Source organism: Melospiza georgiana, chromosome 12 (assembly GCF_028018845.1).
Source record: "Melospiza georgiana isolate bMelGeo1 chromosome 12, bMelGeo1.pri, whole genome shotgun sequence".
Lineage (NCBI taxonomy): Eukaryota > Metazoa > Chordata > Aves > Passeriformes > Passerellidae > Melospiza > Melospiza georgiana.
Genome location: NC_080441.1, coordinates 4341498 through 4368868, shown reverse-complemented (window position 1 = coordinate 4368868; position 27371 = coordinate 4341498). Strand labels below are relative to the sequence as shown.

General features: G+C 40.8%; 1 protein-coding gene across 1 annotated transcript in view; it reads left to right on the top strand.

The window, feature by feature from the left end:
- The window catches only part of LOC131088561 (connector enhancer of kinase suppressor of ras 2-like), a 171875-nt gene that overhangs the window by 46285 nt on the left and 98219 nt on the right, over window positions 1-27371 (top strand). Inside the window, exon 2 of the mRNA XM_058032712.1 lies at window positions 16225-16388. Within this exon, the coding sequence (XP_057888695.1) occupies window positions 16225-16388 (164 nt within the window). The remainder of the gene's footprint in view (window positions 1-16224; window positions 16389-27371) is intronic.

The following is a 27371-nucleotide window of genomic DNA, read 5'->3' as shown; positions in this document are numbered from 1 at the left end:
TGGAAGCCAAACCCCTGCTCCAGCCAGCACAGGGACACCACATCCCTGCTGTCCCCTGTCCCCAGCCCCTGGAAATGGAATTCCCTTTCTCCAGGAGCCATTCCATACAGATCAGAATCTCCTCTGATTCTCTGTCAGTGAATTTGAACACTGAGACAAATTCAGCTTTTTTTTTTTTACTTCAAAGAGGAGATCCTTTGACTGTCTTTTTCCCCCCTTTTCTTTCGTAAGCAACAGCTAAATTCAGCTCTTTGGGTTGAGAAAGAAGTGTGTGAGAACATGGCATATGGCTGCTTGCCTGAGAACTGTGCCTCGTGTTTACTGAGAGAAATTGTAATGTGTTCTTGGCATTCATTGTAATTCAGCTTAACTGGGAGCCTGCCAGAACCCAATCAAAATGTGTTCACAGTATATCCAAAATATGGCACAATTGCCAACTTTGTAGTAGCAAGATGTAACAACCTGTTTGACAAAGAAACGTGACATTTTCCCAACATGCAAAATAAACTCATTACAGGTTGTTTTCAGCTTATTTAGCACTCTTTTAAAAGATATTTTTGTAATGGAACTGGAGTTGCTTGAAGAGAGTCCTTACGACACCATTTAAATTAAATTTGGTGTTTGATTGGGCATTTATAGCTGCCTTAACTTGTCCTCTGATGAGCTCCACCACTGGATTGCTTGTTCAAATATGGGTGATCACTTCATTTTGGAGCCAGTGGAACTGATAGAATTGTTTCCTCCTGACTCTGAAATGGGAGGTGGAAGCAGCTGAGCACCTTTTGAAGGTGTTTAATCATAAAACTGATGAAAAAAACATCCATTGAGGAACCATCTGTTATCAGTCAAGTCTCCAAGAATTTTTCCTTCAATCCTGGGAGAAGAAACTTGTTTTGACCTTTTGTCTTTCCATATGTAGAGCCAAATCTCTTTGATTTCAGTTCAGACTCGGTGTATTTACCAACCTGACCTTGCTGAGACAGACTTGTCCAGGAAAAATGGAAATAGGAATTTCTTTCATGTCTCTGTCTCACATTGCTGTCCCTGGGCTGAAAAGTGCCCAGCAGGACACCTGCACCTCTCTTGGCTGCTCGCTGGCTCCAGGTCCCCAGAGCTGACCCAAACATCAGTCATGGTCTGGAATTTTTTTCTCATCATCTCTTTGTGGTCAGTAACTTCACTTTGAAATGTGACCATTGTTCTCATATTTTTATCCCCTGGTGATTTTTTTTTTCCCTCTCAGTCCACTGAAAAGCTGTGAGTCCCTAAAAGGTTATGCAGTATTTTTCTGAGCAAACTAATATTTATGGACAATTTTAAAGGCTTTTGTAACAAATTTCTTAGAGTACTTTCCAAAGGTTATTACAGAGGAAGACAATTAATAGATTGAGATATAATATGAAATTTTCTCTAGTGTTTATATCTTTCTTCAATCAGCAGCCTAGTAGAATTGCAAAGAATGTAGTTTAAGTCACAGCACATCAAGTTCCTAGAGTGGAAAAACATTGAGAGGGGTGCACCAGTCAATTCTGGAAGATGTAAACACATTACCAAAAATCATCTTTCCTGAGGAAATTGGCACTCATGTGTAGCAGGAAGTATCAGGGGACACATTAATTCCTGTAGGGGATTTTTCAAAATGGAGGAGGCTCTAAGTGAGATATAAATTTTCTGTGGGGTGTCCTTCCAGAGACAGGAATTTCGATCTGTGAAATTGGATGGGACCATCTCCAAAGCTTTGGGCAGCCTGGGCTCAGCCCTGCACTGCTCTGCGTGCTCTGGCCACGCTCCAGCAGAGCACTTCAGTTTGATTTGAATCGTGAATATTCCCATGAAATCAATTGCAGGATTAGCATTTTACAGAGAAGTCAGGCAGGCACTTAAGTTCTTGGTTGAATCAAGGCCACGCTCTCACAAATCATCACTGCAGTGCTTCCTGTATTAAATAATGGCTGGTACCATGGAGAGGAGCCTCCACAGTCAAACCAGAATTCATAACAGAAAATATTTTTCAGGTATCTTTGTGTCCAGTACTGTTTTCCGTGGAAGGGGAGATCTTTGGGTGGGAATTTTAGTTCCAGTTATGGTTTCCAGAGATTCCAATTATCTGACAAACATCAAACGGGAGATAAATCTAATTAAACTTCTATTTTAAAAGAAAATGTGCTTGGTGGGGAGAGTTGTACAGGCTGGCAGCTGTTTCAGTTATGAAATTAAGCAATCACAGAATATGTCAAGTTGGAAGGGACCCACCAGGATCAGCTCCTGGCCCTGCACAGGACCATCCCCAAAAATCCCACCTTGTGCCTGAGAGCTTTGTCCAAGCCCTTCTTGAGATGGATTTCAAAAAGATTTCCTGTAACTGTCAAGGATTTAACCTGAAAATTAGGTGCTGCTGAATAAGAGTGGCTCAGGAGTAAGGTAGACATAGAAAGTACAAAATTTTGCATGAAAACAGAGGAAAATGGCAGAATGTAGAGCAGAATATCTTGGGTGATGAAGCCTTGGATTTCTGGTGGCAGACATGGAGATAGTAAAGGCAAACATGGAGAGAGTAAAGTGATTAGGTCTGAAGTCCTGAATTTCAATTAGATTTTATTTTAGTATATCAATTCTGTATCAAAAACTTGGTTAGCAGGATTTTCACAATACAGTCTTAGAGAAAAATTAAAAATAATCATATCATCAACAACATTTATTTGATGTATGAGTTTCCATACGTGCACTGCTTTAGATCTGTTAAATTTTGAATTCATGTTAGTATGGCACTAAGAGTTTAAAGAAAGTACTGATTCTCATAAGGAGAAAAATTGCAGGAAAACAAAGTTAAAATTGATTAACTTCAGCATTTCTGGTAACAATAATCACATAACCATCAGTTCTGGATTCTCTCAGCAGCACTGGGAAGTGAGAACACAAATCATGGCAGGACCATCAGGGCTTGACCTCTGCTCTCCACTAATTGTGAGGATTTTTGCCCAAAGCAGGAGGAATGAGAGCAGCAAGGAGCCTCTGTGACCCTCACCAGCACAGCCGCTCAGTGCAATCTAACTCTGACTTGGGAAATAATACAGATCCTGAAGCCCTCTAGAGGAAATACTAATTTTTCATTCTGTCCCTGAAAATGACTAAAGTAAGTCAAGGACATTCAAGTTTTGGAGATGACTTTTAGCAGTTTTGCAAGCACCTATTTTTTTCTCCTTTTAAGTTAGAATCTGCAAATTGTTCACAGAGAGAAAACATGGTTAGATGTGTGTTAAAGGTCATAATTTGAATTTTTTCCAGTCCCATTGATATAGTTTTAGGGAAAAGGCACACTGAATAGTATTGCCAATTTGTCTACATTATCAAGTTACTTAAACTACATTGGAGAATGTAACTTGTTATTGATAAAAGGATAGCAAAGGAAAAGTCCAAATTCAATCTTAAATAGCTGGTGTGTTTAAGATAAAAGTGACAACTTTTTGTTTCTGAAGTCCTTTAAATTCTTAATTACAGAGGCCATGAACTAGGGAGGGATACGTGGTAGACATGTCTTATCTAAAGTAGATCTCTTCAAAGCTTTTAAAAGGGGGAATCTTAATATATGTAAAATATATGAAATAAATTAATTTTCAGATTGAAGGTAATCAATAGCTTGTGCTCACTTCAGGGAAATAATGCACTTAACCTTTAATTTTTAAAAGAGACCAATTAAGACTGTGCACTGTGATTAATGCAACCTGAAATGATTTCACACGAGTGAATCCATTTCCATAATTCTTTCCCTGTGCTGGTTTTGCATTTTGGGCTGAGTCTGGGAGTGCCTGGAGCTGGAATTGGGCTTGTGTTTGGGGTCGTTTGTGGGGTGTAGGGTGTTTGGCTCGCAGATCTGCCTGGAGCCACGGTGGGAATGACACAATTCCAGCAGAAAATGGAGCTGGGAGTGAAATCCTCTTATGTTGTGAAGCCATCCGTGCCGGGGGCTGGAGCCAGGCTGGAGGTGCCACATCCACCTGCCCTGTCCCCCCTCAGCCTCGGCGTCTGTTCTCCTCCAGGCCTCATGTCCACCCGGTGTCTGTCCCACCCCTCAGCCCTGGTGTCTGTCGTCCGCCCAGTGTGTGTCCCCTCTCAGCTCTATTGTCCCCCCAAGCCTGGTGCATCTCCCCCTCAGCCTCGGTGTCTGTCCCCCCAGGCCTGGTGTCCGCCCTGTGTGTGTCTCCCCAGCTCTATGGTCTCCCCCCCTCAGCCCCAGTGTCCCCTCCAGCCCTATTGTCCCCCATCAGGCCTGGTGTCCCCGGCCAGGCTGGAGTGCCAACCATGGCTCAGTGCTCCCAAAATCCTCTCAGTGCTGTGGGGATCCTTTTGGGGCTACCTAAAAACAGAGGGCAGGCAAAATTAAGGGAATAAAAGCAGTGATATTTATTGAAGGGCCTTCAGGGACATTTGGGGCAGATGAAGCGCTCCACGGGCTACCCCCAGAAATGGACGATGGGTCACGAGTTTGCTCACTTCTATAAGTTTGGGCCCTTTGCACATTGGGGGTTAATCTTCCAATTACAGCCTCAGGTAATGAAGTCATTGATCCCAAGTTTGCTCCCCTCAATTCCCTTTGGTTTCCATCTCTCAGGGCCTGAGGCAGTGAGGTGTCCTTGGTTGCCAGGCCTGGAGAGGAATTGTTGTGTCTGCCCAAAATGGGGAGACAGTAGCTAACACTGTACATGGAGTTCACAGTTATTCATTAAAGAACTGCAGGGTTACAAATACATGAAAAATGTAAAAACTAAAATCTCAAGGCATCAAAAGGGACCAGAATTGTGCTGTGTCTGTGGGATCAGACCCCAGCTCCATCTGGTCTTTGCTGCTTTTTGGGTGGGATCCAGCCCTGGGCAGTGCAGAGAGCCCCTGGGAGGACTCTATGGGATGGACCCTTGGTTATAAATGGCAACACTTCTTTTATAAATGATACCCATTATAACCCTCACAGAAGAACTTTTCAAGGTTTTTTTATCAATTTTATCTTCGCTTCTCCTAATATTTAAATGTTGGATAGAAAACCTCATGGATCCTGGATGCACTGAGTGTTTCCATATGTGCTGAGAGTGATTGAAGCGGCCAGATTTACATTTTAATTTACCAAGTAGTGTTCCAGGAAGAAGAAATTGCAGCAATAGGTGGCACAATGCATTTTAATGGAGAAATTAATAATATCTTAATTTCTTAGGTTGAGGTTGTCTTTGTTTCGTGTGATATTTCTAAAAGTTCAGGAAAATGGCAACTTAGAAAAAGCTAATCACGCAACAATTTCAAGAAAAAATGTTTCATAAATATGAAAGTCATGCTTCTGACCTTTCTGGAATACCTCAGTCTTGGTTTTCCTGCTTTTTTCTCATCACAGCTCTTTTATACAGGAACTTGTAGTTTGTACACTCACCTTTCTCAGTAAATCATTGTTTGTGTGTTACACTTTGCTTGATCCTATTAGAGCAAACCACTTGCTCAGTGAGCTTAAGGAGCCAGCTCACCTCTCCTGTCCTTCATGTTCTGTTCTCTGGCTCATATAAAAAATAAACCAGAGGAGAATTTCCTTTTTTGAGGCTTTGCTGGGCATGGCTGTGAGGGAAGTGAAAAAGAAGCCGTGGGGAATGTCCCCAGAAACATTATTTCATATTGTGCTGCTTTTGCTGACACAGAATTGATTTATCCTGCTCAATAGAGTATTTTTACAGTTATTGCATTTACCTTTTCACCAGCAGCTCTATTTAGAGGGTTTATGGACAGCACACACACTGATGTGTTACTGTTGGGTGTCTCTTACTCCTTGTCTGATGACTTGAAAGAAATCTTTAACTATTTATCTGTGCAGAGCATAAAAATAACCAGGACCGGTAGTTGGGAACTCTGCAGTTCTTCCAGCCTGCTGCTTCCTTGTCAGAGAGGTTGGAATTCAAGCACTAGGTCTGCCCTATGTCCCTTTTTTGCATGCTGCCATGTCAAAGATTTAATCATCTTTAAGTATTTTAAAAAGTCTTATATCAAACATGAGTGAGTGACATTCTATGGCTTTGAAATGTTTTATAACTTGGTTTTTACTTTTTTTTTTTGTACTGAATTATTGCTTTGCTGGATGGATTTTTCTTATATGTTGAGTTGTAATCATATTTTATTCATGGACTTTAGGCTATGTAGTTCTTTAGGTATGATAAAATTCTTGCTTGTTTCATGTTACCTCACAGAACTATTTAATCTTGGATAAACTATGTCCAGATCAAATAGCAAAACATTTAGAAATGTTTTTGTTTAGAATTAAACCACAAAATAATAGTGATTTAAGATGTAGTAATATCTTTCATCATGTAGTTGAAGCCAGAGACTTAATCTATCTTAATCTGGCACTGCATGCAAAGTGGTAGTGAATAAAAATTTCTAACTCTCATTTTGTTCAATAACAACCATAATAAATCTGTCTGGTATAGACATGGGACAGAAACATGGAATAAAAATGGGGAAATGTAAGAAAAGGGAAAAGCTTCTTCAGGAGGATTTACAGGCTGTTGAGTTCTTCTGTGATTTCTTCCCATTTGCCTGCTTTTGTTAGTTTTGTACATTTCCTATTGATAAAAATATAGATTCCTAGTTTGGGAATTGCCTTAATTGACAATTCCTGCCAATGACCTGACTTTTAACTGAGCTCCCCACTGAGTGCTAGAGCTAATTCCTGCAAACTGCAGAAGGAAAGAGCCTCGTTTAAGATCATTCAGATTTACAGAGTCAACAGGATGACATAAACAAGGGCTGCAGTGCTTGTGTGGCATCCTTGGAGAAAAAGGAGCAGGAGAGATGTGGGTGAAACCTCAGATCAACTGATCCACAGCCTTTGCTGAGTAGGTGCCAACAGAAGCCATCACCAAAGCTTCTAAATATCCCTGAGAAAAGATCAAATGCTCCCCCTTTCCTTTGCTTCTTGCAGCAATCTGATTTTTGGCTTGTCTGTAAAGAACTGTGTGAGTTGCCAAGGCCACCTTCTACTTTGGGAATTTGCATCTTGCAGGTGTCTAAACTCTGACTCATGAATTAGGTCATGGACTCGTGGCTGCTGAAGAAATTGGGTTGAGCAGAAATCTGATTTGTTTGGGCTTTTCACTCCAAACACCCACGCTGGATTTGGCTGTTCTTTTGATATCTGGGATTCTTAGTAAAATATGTCAGTGAAGTCAAAACAAGAATTAATGTATTTTGGCACTGAAACATCTGTAGCACTTTTTGTTTGATTCTCCTCTGTCAGCTCTTTATCCCCCTCAGCTCTGCAAACCTTAGCACTTGTGGGGGGAGGATGTGACCCAGGGATTCTGCCTGTCCCACATGAGTTTGGTTGATTGAGAACATTCTGTAGCACACCTGTGGATGTGACTCGGAAAATTTCAGGTTTTTAGACATATTCTGGCTGGGAAGTCTGTTCTGAGGCATCTGTGACCCTGTGCCTGGATGGCGTTTGATATGATGATGAACTGAATTTAATGTGCAGCTCTGTTGCAAAGTGATCAGAGATACTTTTAGGGAAGGACTCATTTCACAGAACTTTAAATGTCTGTCTTGCTGTTACATGAATTTTGTCTGACAGGTTACCTCCTCTCTATTGATTAGCTCAGACAGGCTCGTTATCTCACTCTTCAGTAATTTTTTTCTTCACATTTAAGACAGGGACAAATGGGGCATATCTCTGTAGTACTTGTACAAGAACTTCCTTGGCGTGAGGGTTTTGTTTGATTTTCTGTGATACCAAAGTCGCTTTTTGAAGGTCAATCTGTGATTAAGACTTTCCTGTGCACAGTACAAGGTGGATAAATCCTCAGAAGCATGGAGGAAGGAGCTTTCAGTTATATTTATTTGTTCTTGTACTTTTGCTTTTAAGATCAGTGCTTGTAGATGAGACATGGTTAATGCTGCTCCTTCCTTATTAGACTTGTTAACCTTTCTAAAGTGGAAACTGTCTGAAATAAACTCACCTCAATGTGCTCAGGCTCTAGTGAAGGAAATACTGATTCCCTGTTTTACTCTCTGCCTAAGAATTGTTCCTTTTTCCTGATGGTTTTGGGGTTTTTGTTTAGTTTTGTTACAGTGAGAGGTTTTTCCCCTCTGCCATCTTTGGCAGCAAGTTAATGGTTACTGCAAAAACACTCTGGGGAGCAGAGAGCTGGAAAAGTCTCCCCTGTCCCTGCCCTCCAACCCAGGCAGAGGAGAACACAACCTTTGGCACTTGCTGCAACAAGGAGCAATGTGAACCCTGAGCACATCAATTCTCCACTTGTAGGCAGTGCAATCCCTCGTGTTCAAAGGGTGGATGTTCTTTCTCCTCAATGTTCTTACTGATCCCAGAGATCAGAGATGTTTGTTATCACCTGAATTATTCTGACACAGAGATCTTTTGTGACTGCACAAAGAGTTTAGGAATGTAATTGTGCTAATTCTGCACATTGGTTTTGAGTTGTTAATTGGCAATTGTTTGAGAATAAATCATGAAGATTCTTCTAGATAGATTCACAAGTCCAAAAATATGTTGTATTGTCTTTTTAGTTGGTTCTAAAAGTTTTGTTAAATTTGGACATGTATTCCAGGATGTCTGTGCTGGAGCCAGCACTTCTGCCAGGTCAGACTCCCATCAAACACTGACTCAAAAAAATAAAGCTGTGTTTATGTAGTCCAGTGCAGCAAATAAAGGCACTTGCCTTGCACTGGGCCAAAACATTTATCTTTTAAAATAAATGTAACAAATTCAGGGTCCCATGTCCTCAGCTCAGACACTCTGAAATGTGGAATAATTTCATTAATTACACAGGAGATCTGAACCTGGAGGCTTTGGAGGCTCCTGAGCACTTCCAGGTCATCCCTCAGCCATGCTGCTTCAGGAATGACTAGGGGCTGCGGTTATATCTGCATCAAGGAGAAAATTAATGAAGATAAGGAAAGATGTAGATTTTCATTAGCACACAGAGCTAATTAAGATGCTTCTGGGTTTTGTCACTTTTATGGGAAGTTCCTCAGTAACAGCATCAGTGACATATCTCGAGGTTAAATTGTTGGGAAATGTGGCAGCAAGGAGCACACACTCGGGCCTGAAAATGTGATCCATTCTCTGTGCATGACACTTGTGTTCCAGAAACCTCTTTGTGGTCAGGTCTGGTTCCAGCAAGCTTCCTGAAAATGCTGTTTATTACTTCTGTGGTAATCCCACAGCTCCACGGCACCTGTCAAGTGTTGGGGACAAAGTTAGAATGGCTTCACTTCCTATTATTCATTCATAGGTAATGAAGGCAGAGCTATATAAAGTCATTCACTTCATATATATGAATGTCAATTTAAGGGTGATGGCATAGCATTAAATCAAATTTTATTAGTTCAGCAGTTTGTTCGTTTGCTATTAATATTGCTTGACACATCCCCTTACAGAACCTTCTCAGCTGCTGTGAACTCTTAAAATATTGATCATTTGAGCCCAGCTTTTGTCTTGATAACACTTGGAAAATTATCTTGGAAAATGATCTTGGAAAATTGCTGCTGGAAAGATCTTGGACTTACAGGCACTGAGATTGTGGGAAAGCCTCTTGCTTTAGCCATACTGAAAATAAAATAATGAAGTTACAGGGGTGAAGTGGTTTTGCTTATGGGGTAGAGTTTGGAAGGCTGGTCTGTGTCTCAGACATGCCCTGTGGTGAGGGGACAGTGATGTTTGTCCTGATTTGGAGGAGGAACTTTGGAGGGGAACAACAAGGGCACTCAGGAACTTGCTGTGGGTTTTGCTGTTCCCTGAGGAGTTTGTCCCTTTGTGATCTGTGAGTGAAGCCCTGACCTGGTCCGGGGAGACAAGAGGAGCAAGGTTGGAAGTTTCCAGCTCGTGCTCTCCCAAATCTGCTTATCTGCTGGTTACAGAGGAGGCAGAGCTGACAAGCTCTTGTTTTTCACACATGGAAAATAAAAGAAGAGAGGCAGCGTGGAAGGAGAAAAAAATGAGATATGGGGAAATGGGAGCTGGCAGCGAATGGAGGGAGTTGAAGATATACAGGGCTTTTTTTTAGGCGAAGAATCTCCAGAATTCTGTGCTAAGAAGGGGAGAGGGTTCTTGTGGCAGGCACAGTTGAGCCAGGGACAGCTGCAGGATGAGGAGCAGAAATGCAGAAGTGCTCCAGCTGTCGAGAGCCCAGCTGGATCCTGGAGCTGAGAGTGTCTGCAGGGGGCTTGGACAGGGCAGATCCCGGTGCTCCTGTGGATCTGACACTCTCAGGAGAGAAGAGTGGAGCAAGGGCAGCACCTCATGGACTGCCCAGCCTGGAGCAGTGGCCTGACACCAGTGGAAGAGTTTATGCCCAGTGCACTTCCACCCACGCTGCAGCCTGGAAAGGCAGCCAGCACTTTTGGTGTCAGTTGGTGCCCGGGAAGCATCAATTCAGGGTGCTCATCCCGCCCCAGTTCCTGTTCATGCAGATGAGGATCTGTAAATTCAAGCAGCACAAGCCTGCCTGTATTTGCATCTAAAACATCCATCTGTATCCCTGTGAATATCGCGGTGACGCAGAGGAAACTCAGCCGGGAAGCAACATTTAAACACATTCTACGTGCACAGTCAAGCATTCAAAGGTCACATAAAGCCAGAACTGAGGCGTTCTTCTTTTCAGAACAATTGGAATTTTTTTTTTTCCTTTTCTGTGATGGTGAATTTATGCTGTGAATTTCTTCTACATTTAAAATCGCTATGTTGTGACTTTAAATATACTTTTTTGATGAAATTCTGTCATCTAGCTACTATATTTCTCTAGGTCAGGTTTGTGACATGTAGGCTTAAAGATGCAAAATACTGAAATCCTTAGATTTCAAATATACTCTGAAGTTTAGGAGAGTTGAGGCCTGAAATAGTCCGGACTTGGTGTTTTCCAGTGTTTTTAAACATGTTCCATCTGTGTCTTTCTGAATTGTGGTAGTATGAAGATACTTTTCTCTTGACGCTCTAAATAGTTTTGATTTTTCCTCCTGAAGAGCTTAAGAACAAATATCTGGTATTCGAGAGTCAGCTTAGTGTGAACATGGCCCTGAGGATTATGCCTTTTCTTTATTTGGAATGAATAATTCTTAAAAGGCTTTCGAACGTCACTGGCAAAAATACCCACCTGATGATTTTCCTTGTTACCAGTTACGTAAGAATTGGAAAGGCTCCACTGTGCCTGAGCCCAGGGTAATAAATCAAAAGGGTTTTGATCAAGAACACGGCTGAATTGATGTGTGTATTCAATAAAATTGCATTTAGGAAAAGGCATGAATTCTCTCCAGTCTCTCAGCCAGCCAGTCAATTCCTTCCAGATCTTTCGAGCTAGCTGCTGAATATTGCTTTACATGGAATATATCCCTTGTTCTTTAAAAAAAACACCAAACCCAACTTTTTTTTTTTGCTTTCTGCAAAAATTACACTTGGACTGAGCCTTTGGATGCTGTTAAATGCTGGATGTATTTAAACAGATCTGTATATATAAACTGAAGGTTGTGACAGAAGCAGAATTTCATGCTGCCTTCCCCAATTAATCAGAGAATTTCCAGCACAGTAATGAGAGATTTTATATTTCTTATGCGGGAAGGGCTGATTTTCTAGACTTGCAAGTCCAGAAACAACAGCACAACATTAGAAAGTTGATATTTGTCCCTGTTTCTCTTTGATCTCCTGATTGTTCTCAAGTCACCATTCTGCAAGAGCAAAGATTGTGTTGTATTACAGCTTTTAATAATCAAATGAGGCACATTAATAGGTTATTAATTTGTCTTGGCAGGCCAAAGTGTAATTCTTCTGAGCAAACAGATCATCCCATCAACTTCCAGCTTTTGTCCTTTGGATCCAGGTCCCACAGACTTTTCTCAGATTCTTCATTATATTTATTCTATATTATGTTCGGATTCTATACTGTATTTAGTTAGAGGCCGTTGTGCAAATGGGACTTTAGTGTGGTGCTGTGTACTTTTAATTCCTAGATATGCTTTTGATCAGGAAAACCATTGAATACTTTGTCAGTGAGAGAGAGGATCTCACCCCTCTTGCAGCAGTGCTGAAGCCAGGAGTGATCATTGCATTCCCACCAACTGATTTCCTCCTTTTTCACCCTAAAACCCAAAACCAACACTGCATTTTCCTGCCAGAGGGGGTGTTTTGCATCCCCTCCTGTGCCAGGGAGTGCCCCAGTGGGAGCTGCTGTGTCTGTGCCAGGCAGAGCTGGCAGGACCTGCCCTGCCCTGCCCTGACCCCCCTTTCACAGCCAGGCTTTGCTGCTCCAGCCAGCTGCTGCATTTTCCCCTGGGAATTCTCATGGAGCAGCAACAAGCTCATCCTTTGGGCAGGGATTCTTCAGGAGAGATTAAAAAGCCAGAGGAGTTTCCAGTAAGTTGCAAAAATCTGTTAAAATAGAGGAAAAAGGAGAAAAGAATAAATGAGTGTAAGTGATAGAGAGAGCTATGAAAAATTGGAAATTACAGATTTTAAATTTAGGAATTCCTGCTGGGATGGATCACACCTGACAGAGTTATTGCTCCTGCAGTTCTCCTGTGAGAGCTGTCCTGGCTCCACCATTCCTGCACAAAAGGCAACCCCTTGGGCTTTCCCTTCATTCATTTTATAGTCATTTTTTCAATAATGGTAATATTTTCACTGTTTCCATCCAGTGCAGAGGGGAAGGGACAGATATTTTTATAAATAATGGTAATATTTTCAGTATCTCTGTCCAACAGTGGAGGGGAAGGGACAGATGTTTACATAACATGGCAGCAATGTTTGTGCTTTTAATGGAAACCAAAACTGGCATTTGTTGACATGGATGGAAAGATTCATTTTAATCTCAGTGAACCTTATTGCCCACAATATGTGACATCTCTTCTGTAATGTTTGCTCTGAGTTACTATCTAAATCAGATTTAGAGATATTTTTAAGGCTTTGCTTTGTTTTCTGTTTCAATTATTCCTTTTTTCTTAATTATGCATTTCTAAAAATACACATTTTCAAGCTGACTGGTTCTTCTTTTCCTGCCCTTTCTCCCTAAAATTTTCTAACTCCTTTTTATTCACGTTTTCTTGACTTTGACTTTAGATGCTCTATTTGCAAAATAAGTTTGCAGTCAACATATCAGAGTTGCTGCCTTTCCTCTGCTCTTTGAATATGGAGATAAAGTTTTCCTAGGCCATGTGGATTCAATATGATTTTTTTTTAACTTAAAAATGGAAAGAGAGACTATGGAAAAGACCTTTGAGATCATGGCATCCAACCATACAGCAGGAAAATGTCAGAGTTTTCAGGTGGATGTGGTTTATGGGGTGTTTTCCCTGATTTCCCTCATTTTCCGAGCACAAGGGTTTATACAGCTTTTAATGCAATGTTCAGCCAGAGCTGACTCAGTCAGCACTTGGGCTGATGGATAACTCCTTTTTTCTTGTCCTCTCAAATAACACTGAGAGTTTAGTAAATGTCTTCAACCTTCATTGATTTTCTGTTAAAGTGAATTAACTCCTTGAGCCCATCTGGGTTGGAGAAATAAAAATTCTCCAACCCCCAGCTGTAATTTTCTCATCATGGGCTTTAAAGGAAAACAGCCATGTTTAAACAATTTTTCTTCAATCACTTTATTGTACTCTGAAGGAGATGTTGGTTAGTTACAAAATGCACACAAATAAAATAAGAATGTGCAGCAAGAGAACTGCAAATTTCTGTGTTTCTTGCCTGACACTGATGTTGTGTATCTTGGGGCCAGTGGGTTAATTTTATTTACCTACATCTAAGCAGAGCTAAAACCTCTTCTTTCTTCAGTTATGAATCTGAACTGCCTTAATAGTTATCTGTAAACAGAAATGATGTTGAAGGAAAATGCATAAAGAGCACTAATGAGACCTGAGAGGCTTGAGGAAATAAATATTTCATTGGGTTTGGGTGAGTCAACATCAGCTCGTTCTGTACCCTTTCTAATTTCATCTTGGATATTTTCATGTAAAAACAATTGGAGCCTTGAAAATAAAGAAGATTTTCCTGATGCTGAATTCCTGCTTTGGAATGTTTCACTTTTCAGTGCTTGGCTCCCAGAGAGACAGAAAAGCAGAGAGAAATGGGCAAATCTCTCTTTTTGGTGTGTATTTATTAAGCGCTGTCATTCTGTGAGACAGCCTGGCCCTTTAATGATATATTTCTATATTCTCTTGTCAACTGCCACACTGTTTGCACCAGTAAGTAAATGCCTTGTAAAGGTGCCCTGGGGAGCTATTACAGAGCAGCACAAATAATACAAATTTGATATTTTGCTCTGCTGTCATACATTCTCCCTGGCACAAAGGCAGGTTTAATACATCTGACTGCACACTTCTCACAGCGTGGCACATTCACTTGGGTTTTCCTAAATCTCTCTTAATGCTTCAAATGCTTGTTGGGGCTGCTGATCCTAAATGTTTTAATTAATTTGCTTTTGTTGAAAATAATTTAATATGTAGTAGCACTTTTGTGACTTTTTTTCTGAGTTTTGGGGCAATGTCCACTAAAAGCAAATCTGGGAGGTGTGGGATTTGGAATTTTTGCTCTAAAATGGTTTTAAGAATTGTTCTTGACCAAGAGAGAACAGAAATGTGCAACAGCTTGGAGTTGAAAATGTTAAATAATAAACAGAGAATTTGCAGTGACTCAGCCAATTGAACTGAACTATACTTATGTAAAATCATTCATGAGATCATTAAAAATAATGAACAGATGCAAAGAAGTTGTTTCCTATTAGCAGACCATTCTAGAATAGAGAAAAGGTTTAGGTATTAGTTACAGACTGCTGATTTGAGCTTTAAAAATCTCCCAAACTGCCTCATGCTTTTGAATTAGACCATAAAATATGACATTTTTATCACTGAACTAGCTTTGTATGGGACATAGGTGTAAGTGAATACAAAGCTGAGCACTTGGCTTGGTAAATGAGCTTTATCTATAACATAACTCAGGACTATCAGTTTGCAGAGCACATAATTGGATCGTGTTGAAAGAAGAGTTAATTAAATGGAACTGCATGTATCCCCTTGTATTTACTGAGTGAGGACAAACACTTTGGTTTGTTCCATTCTCGCCACAGTCCTTCTGTCCCAGCTGAGCTGTGTTTATTGGGGACACCCAGCACACCCACTCAAGGTGGCAGAACTCTTTTTCTCAGTTGCTCTGCAAACTCAAAATCTATTTGATGATGGCTGTGTGCAGAAATTACATTTCAAAGCTCTGTCATAAATGCCCAGGTTGGTTATTTCTGTGCTTTCTGGACCTCTGTAATTTTATGGATTTTGGATTTACCTGCATCACTGCAGGGCAAAAAACTGAGAATGAGTGTTTTACTTTCCTTGGTAGATGGAGTTATTGAAGATGCATTTTGCAGGTCTCTAGAAGATCATGTGCACATCAGATTTCTGTTGAATCTGACAGTCCTTGAGGGACCTCATGTAGCTTTCAGCAGTAGATCCCTGTGTTCAACTCATTGTTCTGGCTGGAAATTCAAGGCTTGTGTGGTTCAGAAACAGATTTGGGGGAAGAAAAAATCTTTCAGTGTCGTTAATCAGTTTCTTCTCTGGCATGAGAAACAAAATAATCTGTTTTTCTCACCCTATCAAGTTTCAGGGTGAAATGGAACAATTCCTTGTGCATGGGTAAATTGTATTCTTACTTGGAGGTGTTGTAACAAAACCATTCTTGTGTTGTTTGGATTCAGAAATCTGGATAATGTGGGATGAGAATTGGCAATGGGTGTAGCAGAGTCAGTGTGGGTGGGTACTGAGCCTGAAAAACTCTTCCTGGTCAGGGACAGCCAAACTCTGACCTTGAAGAGTCCTGGAAGAGTTACAGGAAGAATTTGTTCCTAATCATAAGATAAACTTATATTTAGGTCTTTGTGACATCACGAGAAAAAGGTTTTTTATAATGTCACTCTCTGTGCTGCTTTGTCCTTCCCTTGTCTCCATGAAGGTTTTGAATTACTATTAAAATGTTTAAAAATGTTGAAAATAATATCAGTGATACAAACTTCTCTCCCTAGCAGCACGTGCTGGGTTATCTAAGTGAAATTTTAATTTTCATTGCATGCTCTCCATAACAGCCCCAAACAAGGAAGCACGCTTGCACTCCCAATAAGTTTCTGTGTTTCTGAGCTACAGAACTGTTTCATTGGGTTTTTCTCCTCTCTCTGAATCTGTGCTGTTGGCTTTTCTAACCAGGCCTCGATGATTGCCTCCAACAATACATCAAAAACTTTGAGAGAGAGAAGATCAACGGGGAGCAGCTGCTGCACATCACTCACCAGGAGCTGGAGGAGCTGGGGGTGACTCGCATTGGCCACCAGGAGCTGATCCTGGAAGCAGTGGATCTGCTCTGTGCATTGGTGAGTGACTCCTTGCATCGCTCACCTTGATCAGCTGTGCTTATACATGTGCAAACCAAACTAAAAACTGAAAAACTGAACTAAAAATAATGTAGAGGTTGCTCTACAGCCCCACGCTCAAACAGCCTTTGCTTCAGTAAAGGACAGACATGTCCTGGCTTCTCTCAGCTGCATAGAAACTATATTTATCCATTTAATGATTATGTCTGATGGTCTTTGATTGCTTTTCCTCTGACTTTCTTGGTCCTGCATTCAAATGCTGCTGACTATCACTCCTGGCATCCATATGGTTCTGTAATTATGTGCCATATGCCCTCGTATTTCACTGACATTTGCCACACTGCGCTGAACCAAGTAGACCTGAGTGGTTTAACCATGCCAGCGTTCAGAGGGATGGTACCACACAGCCAGAAGGGAATGCTAATTAGACTGGAAGATTGTTTAAAATGAGCTTTAAGATGAGATTGGAGTGGTAAAATTGACTTTATCTAAACTACAGACACGTGTGTCAGCTAAAAGTTGGTTTTGGGTTTTTTCAGCAACCTGCAAGCTCTTGGAAAGACATTATTTGTTCATATTATTAATTACTAGGTTACTAATTTGGTTAACCTCTTAGCAAAGTATTTGATATCAAAAAGTTCTTTTTTCTTCTTTTATTCCTACCAGCTAACAAAATGTGATATATTAACTCAATTCTAAAAACAAAATAGCTTCTGTTCATGTAGGTGGACAGGTGAAAATATTAAAACACAAAATAACAAAATTACATAGGTAAATGACATGTGACAATCACAGGATTTTACTTTTTTATCAGCAGTTCTTCTTTTGAATAACTGGGTTATCCTGTGGGAATTTGATAAAGAGAAATTGATTCCAAGAGGGAAACTGGCACTTAGAAGTAAGATAGAAAAAATGTGAGGTAAAATGCACTTGATCGGGGGGAAAAAAAAAATTTAAGTACCTTTAATTCATCTTCTTTCCTGTACCTTGAATGACAAAATACCCTTGGTATGCCTTGAGATCTGCCCCTCCAAGTGAAACAGCTTTGTCAGAGCAGGGAGATGCTTTAGGGGCAGGGAGATGCTTTAGGGGCAGGGAGATGCTTTAGGGGCAGGGAGATGCTGCAGGGGCAGGTGTGTGCTGCAGGGGCAGGTGTGTGCTGCAGGGAGATGCTTTAGGGGCAGGTGTGTGCTGCAGGAGCAGGGGTGTGCTGCAGGGGCAGGGAGATGCTGCAGGGGCAGGTGTGTGCTGTAGGAGCAGGGAGATGCTTTAGGGGCAGGTGTGTGCTGCAGGGGCAGGTGGGTGCTGCAGGGGCAGGGAGATGCTGCAGGAGCAGGGGTGTGCTGCAGACCCCAGCAGCCTGGGCCTTTTGGGAACCCCTGACCCCAAAGTGGGGAGCTTTTCCCTGGACAAGATGTCCCACAGCCAGGAGCCAGCACAGCCCCTGTGTCACCCCAGCAGAGCCCTCTGTGCCCTGACACTGCAGCCCCCTCTGGGAAAACCTCTCCCTTCAGCCCAGTGTGTCCCCGAGGAGGGCCCTGCTGACTCTTTTATTGGGATTTTTTTTCCTTTTTTGAGCACAGAAAATGTTCCTCTTGCTGCTGGTCAATGGTGCAGCTCTCGCTGTGCTGCCTTCTGACCTTACTTTTCCTTTTGAGGCAGGATGGGGATTTTCCAGCTCCTGGTATCATTTATTTTGCCTCCTGCCTTTCTGCCCTTTCTCTTCCTTTCTCACTCTGGCTCTAAAATGCCTTTTTCTTTTTTTTTTTTCCCTGCTTCTAAATGTTTCTCTCCCTGCCTGTTCCATGTGCTTTTCTGCTGCCTGCAGCTTTGCTCCTGGGGGTGTTCTCCTGCCTCTGACATTTCTCCTTGCCTCTCTGCACATCATCTCCTTCAGTTCTTGTAGGATCACAGAAAAGTTTTACCAGACTCAGTAGAAAATCTATTTTAAATCTGTACTCATTTATTAGGATTTGGATCCATGTAATCAAAAAGCATTATTAAGAATCTAATTTTAATTATTTTAAATAATGGCAATAATTGAATGAGAGAAGAGCTGATGCTGCCTTTATGAGCTGAAATACATTTCTAAAATATCACTATTGTTTTCTTGTTCTGTGCTAACTCTTGAAAAATTAATAGATTGTTGCACTAATATCTGACTGCTGGCCAAGCAACCAGAAAAAATTGTGACTCAGAATTGCTCACTGATATGGATTTTTAGAACAGCTAGTCCAAAAACCTGAGGAAATATCTTATTTGAAATGTAATTTTTAAAGGGGCTAAAGAGTATCTCTATTTTGTTTATGCCCACCAAACAGGAGTTAACATATAGGAAATTATTGAAATCAGAATGTCTTATGGAACACGTAATTTTGCCCCTGATTCACTGAATTGCATTACAAATTTAAGACAGTTTATGGGCAGGTAAAACAGAGCCCCAGGCAGCCAGGAACCAGTACTTGAATGCCCTCTTTAATGTGTGCTGGAAATATGGACAGGGTGCAGAGCACAAGCTCTGTTTGTACATTCATAAATATAAATACTTGAATTTTATTTTCAACATTTTTAATGGAAAAAAAGAGCGGGAAAGCACCAATTCCAACAATCTGGTCTTAAAATGCCACCTGAGGAGGGGAGGCACCATCAGCACTTTGCTCTGTCCCTCTGTCCCTCCCTCTGTCCATCCTGGTGTGCTCCCAGTGGATCTGGGTCTCTGCTCTTGTCCCTGCCCCATCCCTGCCCTGCTTTTGCCCTGCCTGGGCTGTGTCAATGAACATTGATTTTTTTTCCCCTGCATGGATTTCTGGATGGATTTCTGGTTGGCAGTGGGCAGTGCCCAAGTTCATGACCCATTTCTCCCCGGCAGCCTCAGCAGGATCTGCAGTCCATCCCTGCAGGGTGGGCTGTGAGAACAGGAGAAACCCCCCAGGAAAGCTCAGGGTGGTCAGGAATTCACTCTGGGCAGGGGTTACTGCACAACAGCTCAGCTGCTCCAGGAAACCCTGGGAAATGGGACTGGGGGAGCTCCGGCCCTTGGGACACACTGAAATGTGCTTTTCCTGAGGGTGTTAGGGCCACTGCTTTTGTGGGATGGCACTGGGGTTTTGTTGGGGTTACACCAAGAATGGTGCCTCAGCTGCAGTTCCAGGGATGCAAGCACTGCAGAACCCCCCCAGAACCAAATGCTGACCTGTAAAGAAGGTTCTAAGTGCAAGAAGAAACTAAAACTAAAGGAGGAAACTCCTGGTTTTTATTTCTATTGTCACACCACCTATTAGCCAGGTTCCAAATGCAAATTATTAAAGGCAGGGAGGGTTTGTTATGTTGTGCATCAGCCCTTGACATGATTTTTACATCCACTTTTCTTTTGAAAGCAAGCTGAGTTCAGATAGGAAATTTATATGAGAATCCTGGCTGGGAAAGATTCCACACTGAAACATGACTTGCAGTGGGAAAGACAAAAAAGTCAGAAATGTGAAAAGGGAATAATAAGAGTATTCAATATTCCCGTGCAATATGGTGATACAGAAGTGTATGTATTTTACCTGCAAGTTAAATAATTTCAAATGTTAAAATAATCTCCTTTCTGAAAGGGTAAAATCAGAGTGCAAAAGGTGAGAGGAACTTTCTCAGTAGGAAAGAAAGTCCAGGCACTGACTGGGGCTTGCTGAGGGGTGAATTCATGTGCTATGAAATGCAAAGTCACAGGTGAGCTTTACTTTCAGCTTCAGTTCTTTGACCATTCTGGAAAGACATTTCTGAGTTGAGCTTTAATTATGAAGAAAATTGGGAATGATGGCTGTGGGGAAAAAGTCCAATCTGGAACATCAAAGTCCTTTCTTGCTAGGGTGGTCAGAAACTGCTCTGCAATTATTTATTTGAAGTGACCTAAATAACATTTAGGGACAAAAAATTGTGGGCCACTTGGATTTGGATTGTAGCCTTTATTGAAGTTGAAATATTAATTGGGATATCTATTGGAGGACTTGTTGCAGAGCGGCTGAATCTGCAGAAGTAGCAGGGTCTGGGGGAAAGAACTTTTTGATAGAGAGTAAAGTATACTGGAAACAAGAAAAAGGAATAATTTTGAGGTCAACATGGTTTGCTGTTCAAATCTGCAAATAAATTTAATTTAATTAGGACAGTATTGGAGTCAGTATATTGTTAAAGCCTGCACGAATTAAAATATAAATAGGGAAGAAAGATAATGAAAGGATGAAAAATGAATGGGAAATGAAAAGAATGCTCCAATAGAGATTGTATCTCAAGTAATTAAAAGTACTGTTAATTCACAGGCATTCAACTTGTGAAATAAGGCCTTGTGCAGGGGAGAAATTTCAAGGAGAAATAAAGATTAGAAACTTTGTCTGCAGTTTCTGCAAGGCCACAATCCAGGCAGGGTGGGATTTCCACCAGAAGGCACAATAAAGTCACCATGGTCAACATGTTTACAATAACTGTAGGAATTTCATTTATTTTTATATTTAAATGGGTTTTTAAAAAATAATATATGGGACACAGCTACCAAAAAAATTTCCCCCCTATAATTTTTCTAACATATTTCTTTATTAAGCATCTCCCTGAGAAAACTACAACAGCAAGGAATTTTTTGCAGTGATTTAGTTTGAATCACTCATGGTGAAGGTGAAGTCTTTCATGGCTGCCTCTGTATCTATTAAAACATTGTTCTTCTGAATTAAAATTATTCAAGTTTTCCCTAAATTAATACCATTTTAATGGCCACACCTACAATGATCTCTTGAGATCCTTTTAATTTTTCATTCTGCAAATACTTGACTTTTTGATTTGTCAATTTTGCAAGTATATTAGGAAGTATTTTTTCTTACTTCACCTGATTTGTGAACAAGTTTCACTTTTAGCAAGTCATTCTATGCATCAAATACTTCTTTTCCACCCATATTTCAGGGGTTATTCAAAGGTAATTATTCTAGACTAAAATCTTCATTTTATATATATATTGATGCTTGAGTAGGTGGAAATAAATCTCATATTTTTGGAGTGGAATGCCATCCCTCTTGGTGAGAGATGAAGAGATTCCATCTCCTCAGTGGAATGAGGAACCTGGCACACACATTATTTTTGTCTCCACAAACATGTATGCATCCAGAGAGTTTTATTAATTTCAACTGGAAAAGAAGTTCAGCTTTTGGCAGTCCAGTGCTATTTACTGTGCTGTGCCAAAACATTGAATTAATACTGTTGAATTGAGTGGGTTAATTATTGCACATATTAGAACATGTGTATCATCTTTTGATTAGTCTAATTAGCAGCTTCATTCTTTCTTGGCCTTTCAAATCATGGAACTTGGAAAAATAACTGATTTTAAGGATTGGGTATGGGTTTGTTTTTTGGTGGGTTTTTTTTTTCCCTTTTAAAAGCCTGTTGACAATTTTGGCATTTTCAGGTTTCTCTTAGGATGAGGGCATTGAAAAAGGATAATTAAGTTTGTACAAATAATTCAGAGTAGCTTAAAGTCCTGGAATTTTACAGGTGTGTACTTGACTTTTCTGTCTTACTTAAAAATTTCATGGTTTTTCTAAGGTGTGCTGGAGAAGTCTGGATGTAATTACAAATTATGTGTTGAGTAACCACCAAAATTAAATCTGTCCTAAAATCACCAGGCTAAAGGCAGCTCTTGGAGCTGATCTAAGCAAAGAACAAGGTAAAGGAGAATTTTTTCTTGGTGTCTTCTCAGGGTTCTCTTCAAGAACCACTGATTCCACCCCAGCTGTCCCACAGTAACACACAGCAGGAATATTTTGGGTACTGCAGCAGCGCCAGCAGTGCTGGTACAAAAGTGCAGAAAGCAAAATTTTCAGAAGTATATCCAAGCACAAGATGGTTACAAAAGGAATTTAGGACAAAATTGACTTTTGGATTTGTGTTTTTGTGTTAAATACGTTAACTACTTAGACTTGGACTCTCTAGAGAAGCTTATCCTCTCTGAATTTGTCACTCCTGCAGAGCAGCCATGGCCACACAACCTCTGCTGAAGGCCCAGATCCCTCTGGTTATAGGATGTGTGTTTATCCTGTGGCCAAACTGAAAATGATCCTGTTCAGGTGTTCCAGGGAGAATTTCCTCCTTTGCCATAATATGAGGTGCATAAAGTGGAAATAGGAGAAAGGAAGTTGGCTGCATTTTATTCAAATTTCTGCTCCTGCACACAGTCCAAAGGGGAATGCAGGGCAGCTGAAATCCAGGAGACCACATCTAATTCCTGCCCACAAACAATGATAAAGGGCTGTCAAGCTTCTGATAAATTACTTCAGGCTGCTTCTGTATTCTTCCTACTTACGGTTTTGTTTAGGAAACCAGGAAAAATACAAATTTGCTCTGTTGATTGCTGCTAATTCCTTGAATTTATGCATGTCATTTGCCTCTGGAGCAAGACAGTGTTAGCAGGCAAATGAGAGGAAAGAAACTTCTGTTTTTCCTGTCTTTTGACATAGTTGAGAGGTTTCCTCTTGTCACACAATAATTCTTTTTCACAAAATAGCGAGAAACATGTTCCATTCCAAGTGTTAAACCTGTTCCAAAGCTTGTAATTTTCCTCTGAAAATGCATCTGTTTAAGTAGCAGTGAGAATGAGGATCCCAATCCATGGCAGACTTGGCTGGTGAATGCTTGAGAAAGAAATGTACTTATTTCTATTTAGAAATTTATAAAAGAATCCATTTATAATAATCCATTACTGGATTTCATGTTGGTTCTGTGTCTGGTTAAGCTCAGTGGTATTCTGATCCTGAACCTTTCATTCCTTTTCATGCTGTGAGCTCCTGTCACTCACTGGCAGAGAGCAGCCCCCCAAAATAATTGCAATTAAATTGTATTGCTACTTATTAGGCCAATGCAGGAGCAGGAATTCATGCAAATGAATAGGTAGATAATGAGCTGGGGTTAAAAACCACGTGTGTGCAACTCTGTAGGGCAGGGCATGAGGGCTGAAATTCACTTCAACTGGTGTTGGGATAATATAATAGCATTATATTGTAATTTCCATATGTTCTTCTATCCCTGGTTTAGGAGATATTAATGGAACACTCATTTCTGACATAATTTTGATTTCTCTCGAGGTTTGGAGCTGGAAGTCAGGGATTGTTTTGTAATTTCAGCCCTTCTGGGTGTCTGGTTTCTCCAAGGCTGATTGATCCCAGTCACTGCTGGGGATAAAGAAATGGAAATTTTCTCTGCACAGGGATAAAAGAAAAACCTTTATAGCAACACCCTGTTCCAGTTCATGGTGTTTCTGTTGACACCAGCTGCCCCAGCATGGCATGGTGCACTGTTAAGGGACTGTCTATTGCTTTTGTGCTTTGATTTCTCAGGGTTTCACAGGCATCCTTTCCTGCACAATAATCCACTCTGCCAGTACCTGTGGAGAGCAGAAAGCAGGAATGCCAACTTTAATGTTTTAACCTTAATTCTAACCTAAATTGCTCTGTGTAAGCTCTCCTGAGTCCCCAACCTCAGAATAGCCAAGATTTGGATACTTGATTTTTCTGCAGCAACATGGAGATCCCTTGTGGTCTCCTAAGTCTGCCCACCCAGCCTTTGTGGAGCAATTAGAATTGACATATCCAATTAATTAATATGAATTATTGCTCTTCTAGAATCTCAATGTGAAGTGTATGGAACAGCCTTGCAGTGACACATGAACAAATTGTGCAGCAGACCATTCACATTTTCTTCTCCATCATTTTCTTTCTGCACTAAAGGAATTAGAAAGAAGGAATCTTGTAATATTTTCATCCTGTGTCATCTCTTACTCATGATAAAATGTGTTGCTGGATTTCTACATTTCTTTTAATCAAATACATGCAAATCTTACAAAAAAATTTTCTGAGTAAAGCATAAAAATCCAGATGTTGCGAAGTTCGCTTTGGTTTCACAAAAATGCAACTATAACACCAATCTTTCATGGAGGAATTGAGCTGAGTAATTTTAAATTCTAAATTCTGGGGTGGTAAGCCTTTCACTCTGATCTTTCATTGCAAACACAAAAATAAGAGTTCAAGTGGGGCATATGAAAGGAAAATATTGGTTTTCTAAAATCATGGCTTGGAGCACCGAGGGCTTTGTGCTCTCTGTCAGAAACCAGGAGAGGGTTTGGGTCTATTGCATCATAGCAACACTTAATTGTACACTCCTGTACGAAACATTTAAATACATTATTTAAATCCATTAGCCAGCTGAGGTTGCTAATCTTGACTTGGCAGCTTTATGAAAGGTCTTTACCAAAGCTGTGTGAATTGCCATATTTATTTGGGTGGGAGAACCAACCCCATGGGAGTCATTCTCAAGGCAGGTGAGGTTTCCTGAGGCTGTGCTGCCCAGTCCATCCCCACAGCACCTCTCAGTTTTGGGAGTTTTGTTTAATCCCAGCCCAGCTCAATGGAACTGAGTCCATGAGGATTCCTGCCAGTGCTGAGGAGGTCCCAGAGTGACATTCTGGGAGAAAATTCTCCTCATCCTCGGGGAGAGGCACCAGCCCTGGGCCAGGGGCACTCAGCGGGGCTGCTCCCGGCCCCAGGGCTGTGCAGGTGTCCTGGGAGCCATGTGGAGAAAGATGTGGGAAGGAAGAGGATGCAGACCATGGAAATGAATCCTTTTCAGTGGAGCTGCTGCCTTGTGAAGGCTGCCCCAGAACAGAGGCTGGATGGAGTTAAAGAATAAAATAGGGATTATTAGAAGGTCTCAATGGATCCACCTTGGGCAGCACAAGAGCCCAGCCAGGGCTGCACCCAAGATGAAACAAAATGGCCCCAAAATGCACAACCTATCATGAGGTCTGGCACTTTTATAAGTTCTGCTCCATTTGCACCTTGCAGTTCATTGTCCCATTCCAGCTTTAGCCCAGGCAGTCCCACCCTGCTTGTTTTTCTCTCTCCAGCCCACGGGGTTTGTGCTCCTGGGCTGAGATTTGGGTCATTTGTCCTTGGTGCCCAGCTGGGGCAGGAATTGTTTTGTCTCCCTGCTCTGTGCACGGAGCTCACCATGCCCTGATATGAAGATCAGAACTGCACACTAAAGGAGCACAGAATCTGAAAAATATAAAAGCTAAACCTGAGGCATCACCACTGCTCCCCAGAATGTTTTTTAGTCCTTCCAGAGGATGCTAAAGCAGCGTGGATGAAGATCTGTGCCTGAACCCTTGGAGTGCTCCAGGCACTGAGGGACAGCCCATTGACTGCACCCAGCTAATGGAATATTGATTCAGTCCTAGGTAATTATGTTAAATAGGAGGGGAATATTAGATTATAGAGGATAGAGGAGTCTATTTTTGGAACAAAAAGGAAGAATAATACACACTAGTGCAGGAAGAGATAAGCTTCCCCCCTTTAAATGGAAAAGGTGTTTTCACACTAACAAAATTTAAATTTCTTTTAGACAACCCGAGAACTCAGTGATATTTCCTTGGTTTATTCAGGTGCTGAAAGTCTTAACCATCAAAGAAATTGTTCTTTCTAACAATCCACATGAAATACTCTGGTAATTCTTAGTCTTTTAATGAAAAATAATTGCACAGTTTCTTAAATGGTATTTCAGATATTTAGGTACAAACAATATTATGAGCATTTGAAATCAGCTTTTAATAGTTTTTTCTAAGACTTTCTCTTTCCACTGGAAAGGACTATGTTGCCTTTATTCATTGTGTGTTTCATTTGCAAAAACTTTCCCTTGCAGAAAGCACCAGTTCCCTTTTTCCCTTTTCAAATCAATCTGATTGGAAATCTGTCCCCTGCAATGCATGGCAGCAAGCACTATACCCTGTAGCATCTCTGTGCCAAGGAAATAGAGGGAGTAGCTCAGTGAAAGTTCAAAAAAAGGTCATTTTTCTCTACCAAATAATTGCTTTTCTAATTTGCAAGGAGCGTTTTCTTTCATAAATTCCTGGTAAGATATTTTTCATGCCACTGTGTTACATTATCAGTGTCTATGAGCTGCCTGAATTCCTGAGTAATTATCTGTGATCAGTTATTGTCAGGGATAAATTCATCTGCATGCAAATATCTGAGCATGCACATGCATATTCATGTCACTGTTGTTGACTGAGTTGCTTGAGCAGCCTTCAGCAAATTCACAATCCAAATAGATAAATGAACTTTTTTCATACTCTCATTAATGCCCATTCAAATGAATCTTGTTACTAATTTAATTTCTATATGCTGCTCTGAATTGTTATGAACATATGGAACATTTCTCCAGATTTTGTGTGGTTTTTATGTGGATCTACCACTTCTGCAGGGATCTAAGCTAAATGTCTGACCCAAGTGAAATGGTCAGTGTGGATGTAAGATTTCCAAAACCAGCTTATAATTTATCCCCTGAACTTTGAATAATTCACCATTGATTCAAATTCTAATTTTGTGTTATTTACTGAATCTCTTTTTCTCTGTAATCTTACATTTCTGCCTTATAATTCATTTTAAGAGATACTTTAAAAAAATGAGGAAATGAGGCTTTCTAGGGTTGGATGGTTGGTTCTGCACAAAGCGGTTATGAAATAAATAGCAAAGTTTAATTGACCACAAGTTTTTAGTAATGAATAATGAAGGTTTGTGGTTATTAAACAGTGCATTATACATGTACAGCTCCCTTAGATATTGCAGAGAAAGGTGAAAAAAGAACACTGATCTGTACAGCAAACACTTGAGATACTTTATCCTTGCCACTGGAGTTCCCTGGATTGGTAACTGGGAATGCAAAGAGGACTTTGGTGTGATTTAGGTATTTCTGAGACAGAACATATCAACAGTGCCCAGTGCACAGCAGGGAACAGCAGCAGGCTGCTAATGACTCATGCAGGCAGGAATTGCTGATCATCTTTAGAAGTTAGCTGATGATCCAGTATGGTTTTGGAGGAAATATCTCCTGCCATCCTTTGCTGTTGTTTCTCACAGCATCCCCAGCCAGCAGATTGCTCAGAGCTTGTTTTCCTACACATATGGAAGAGGT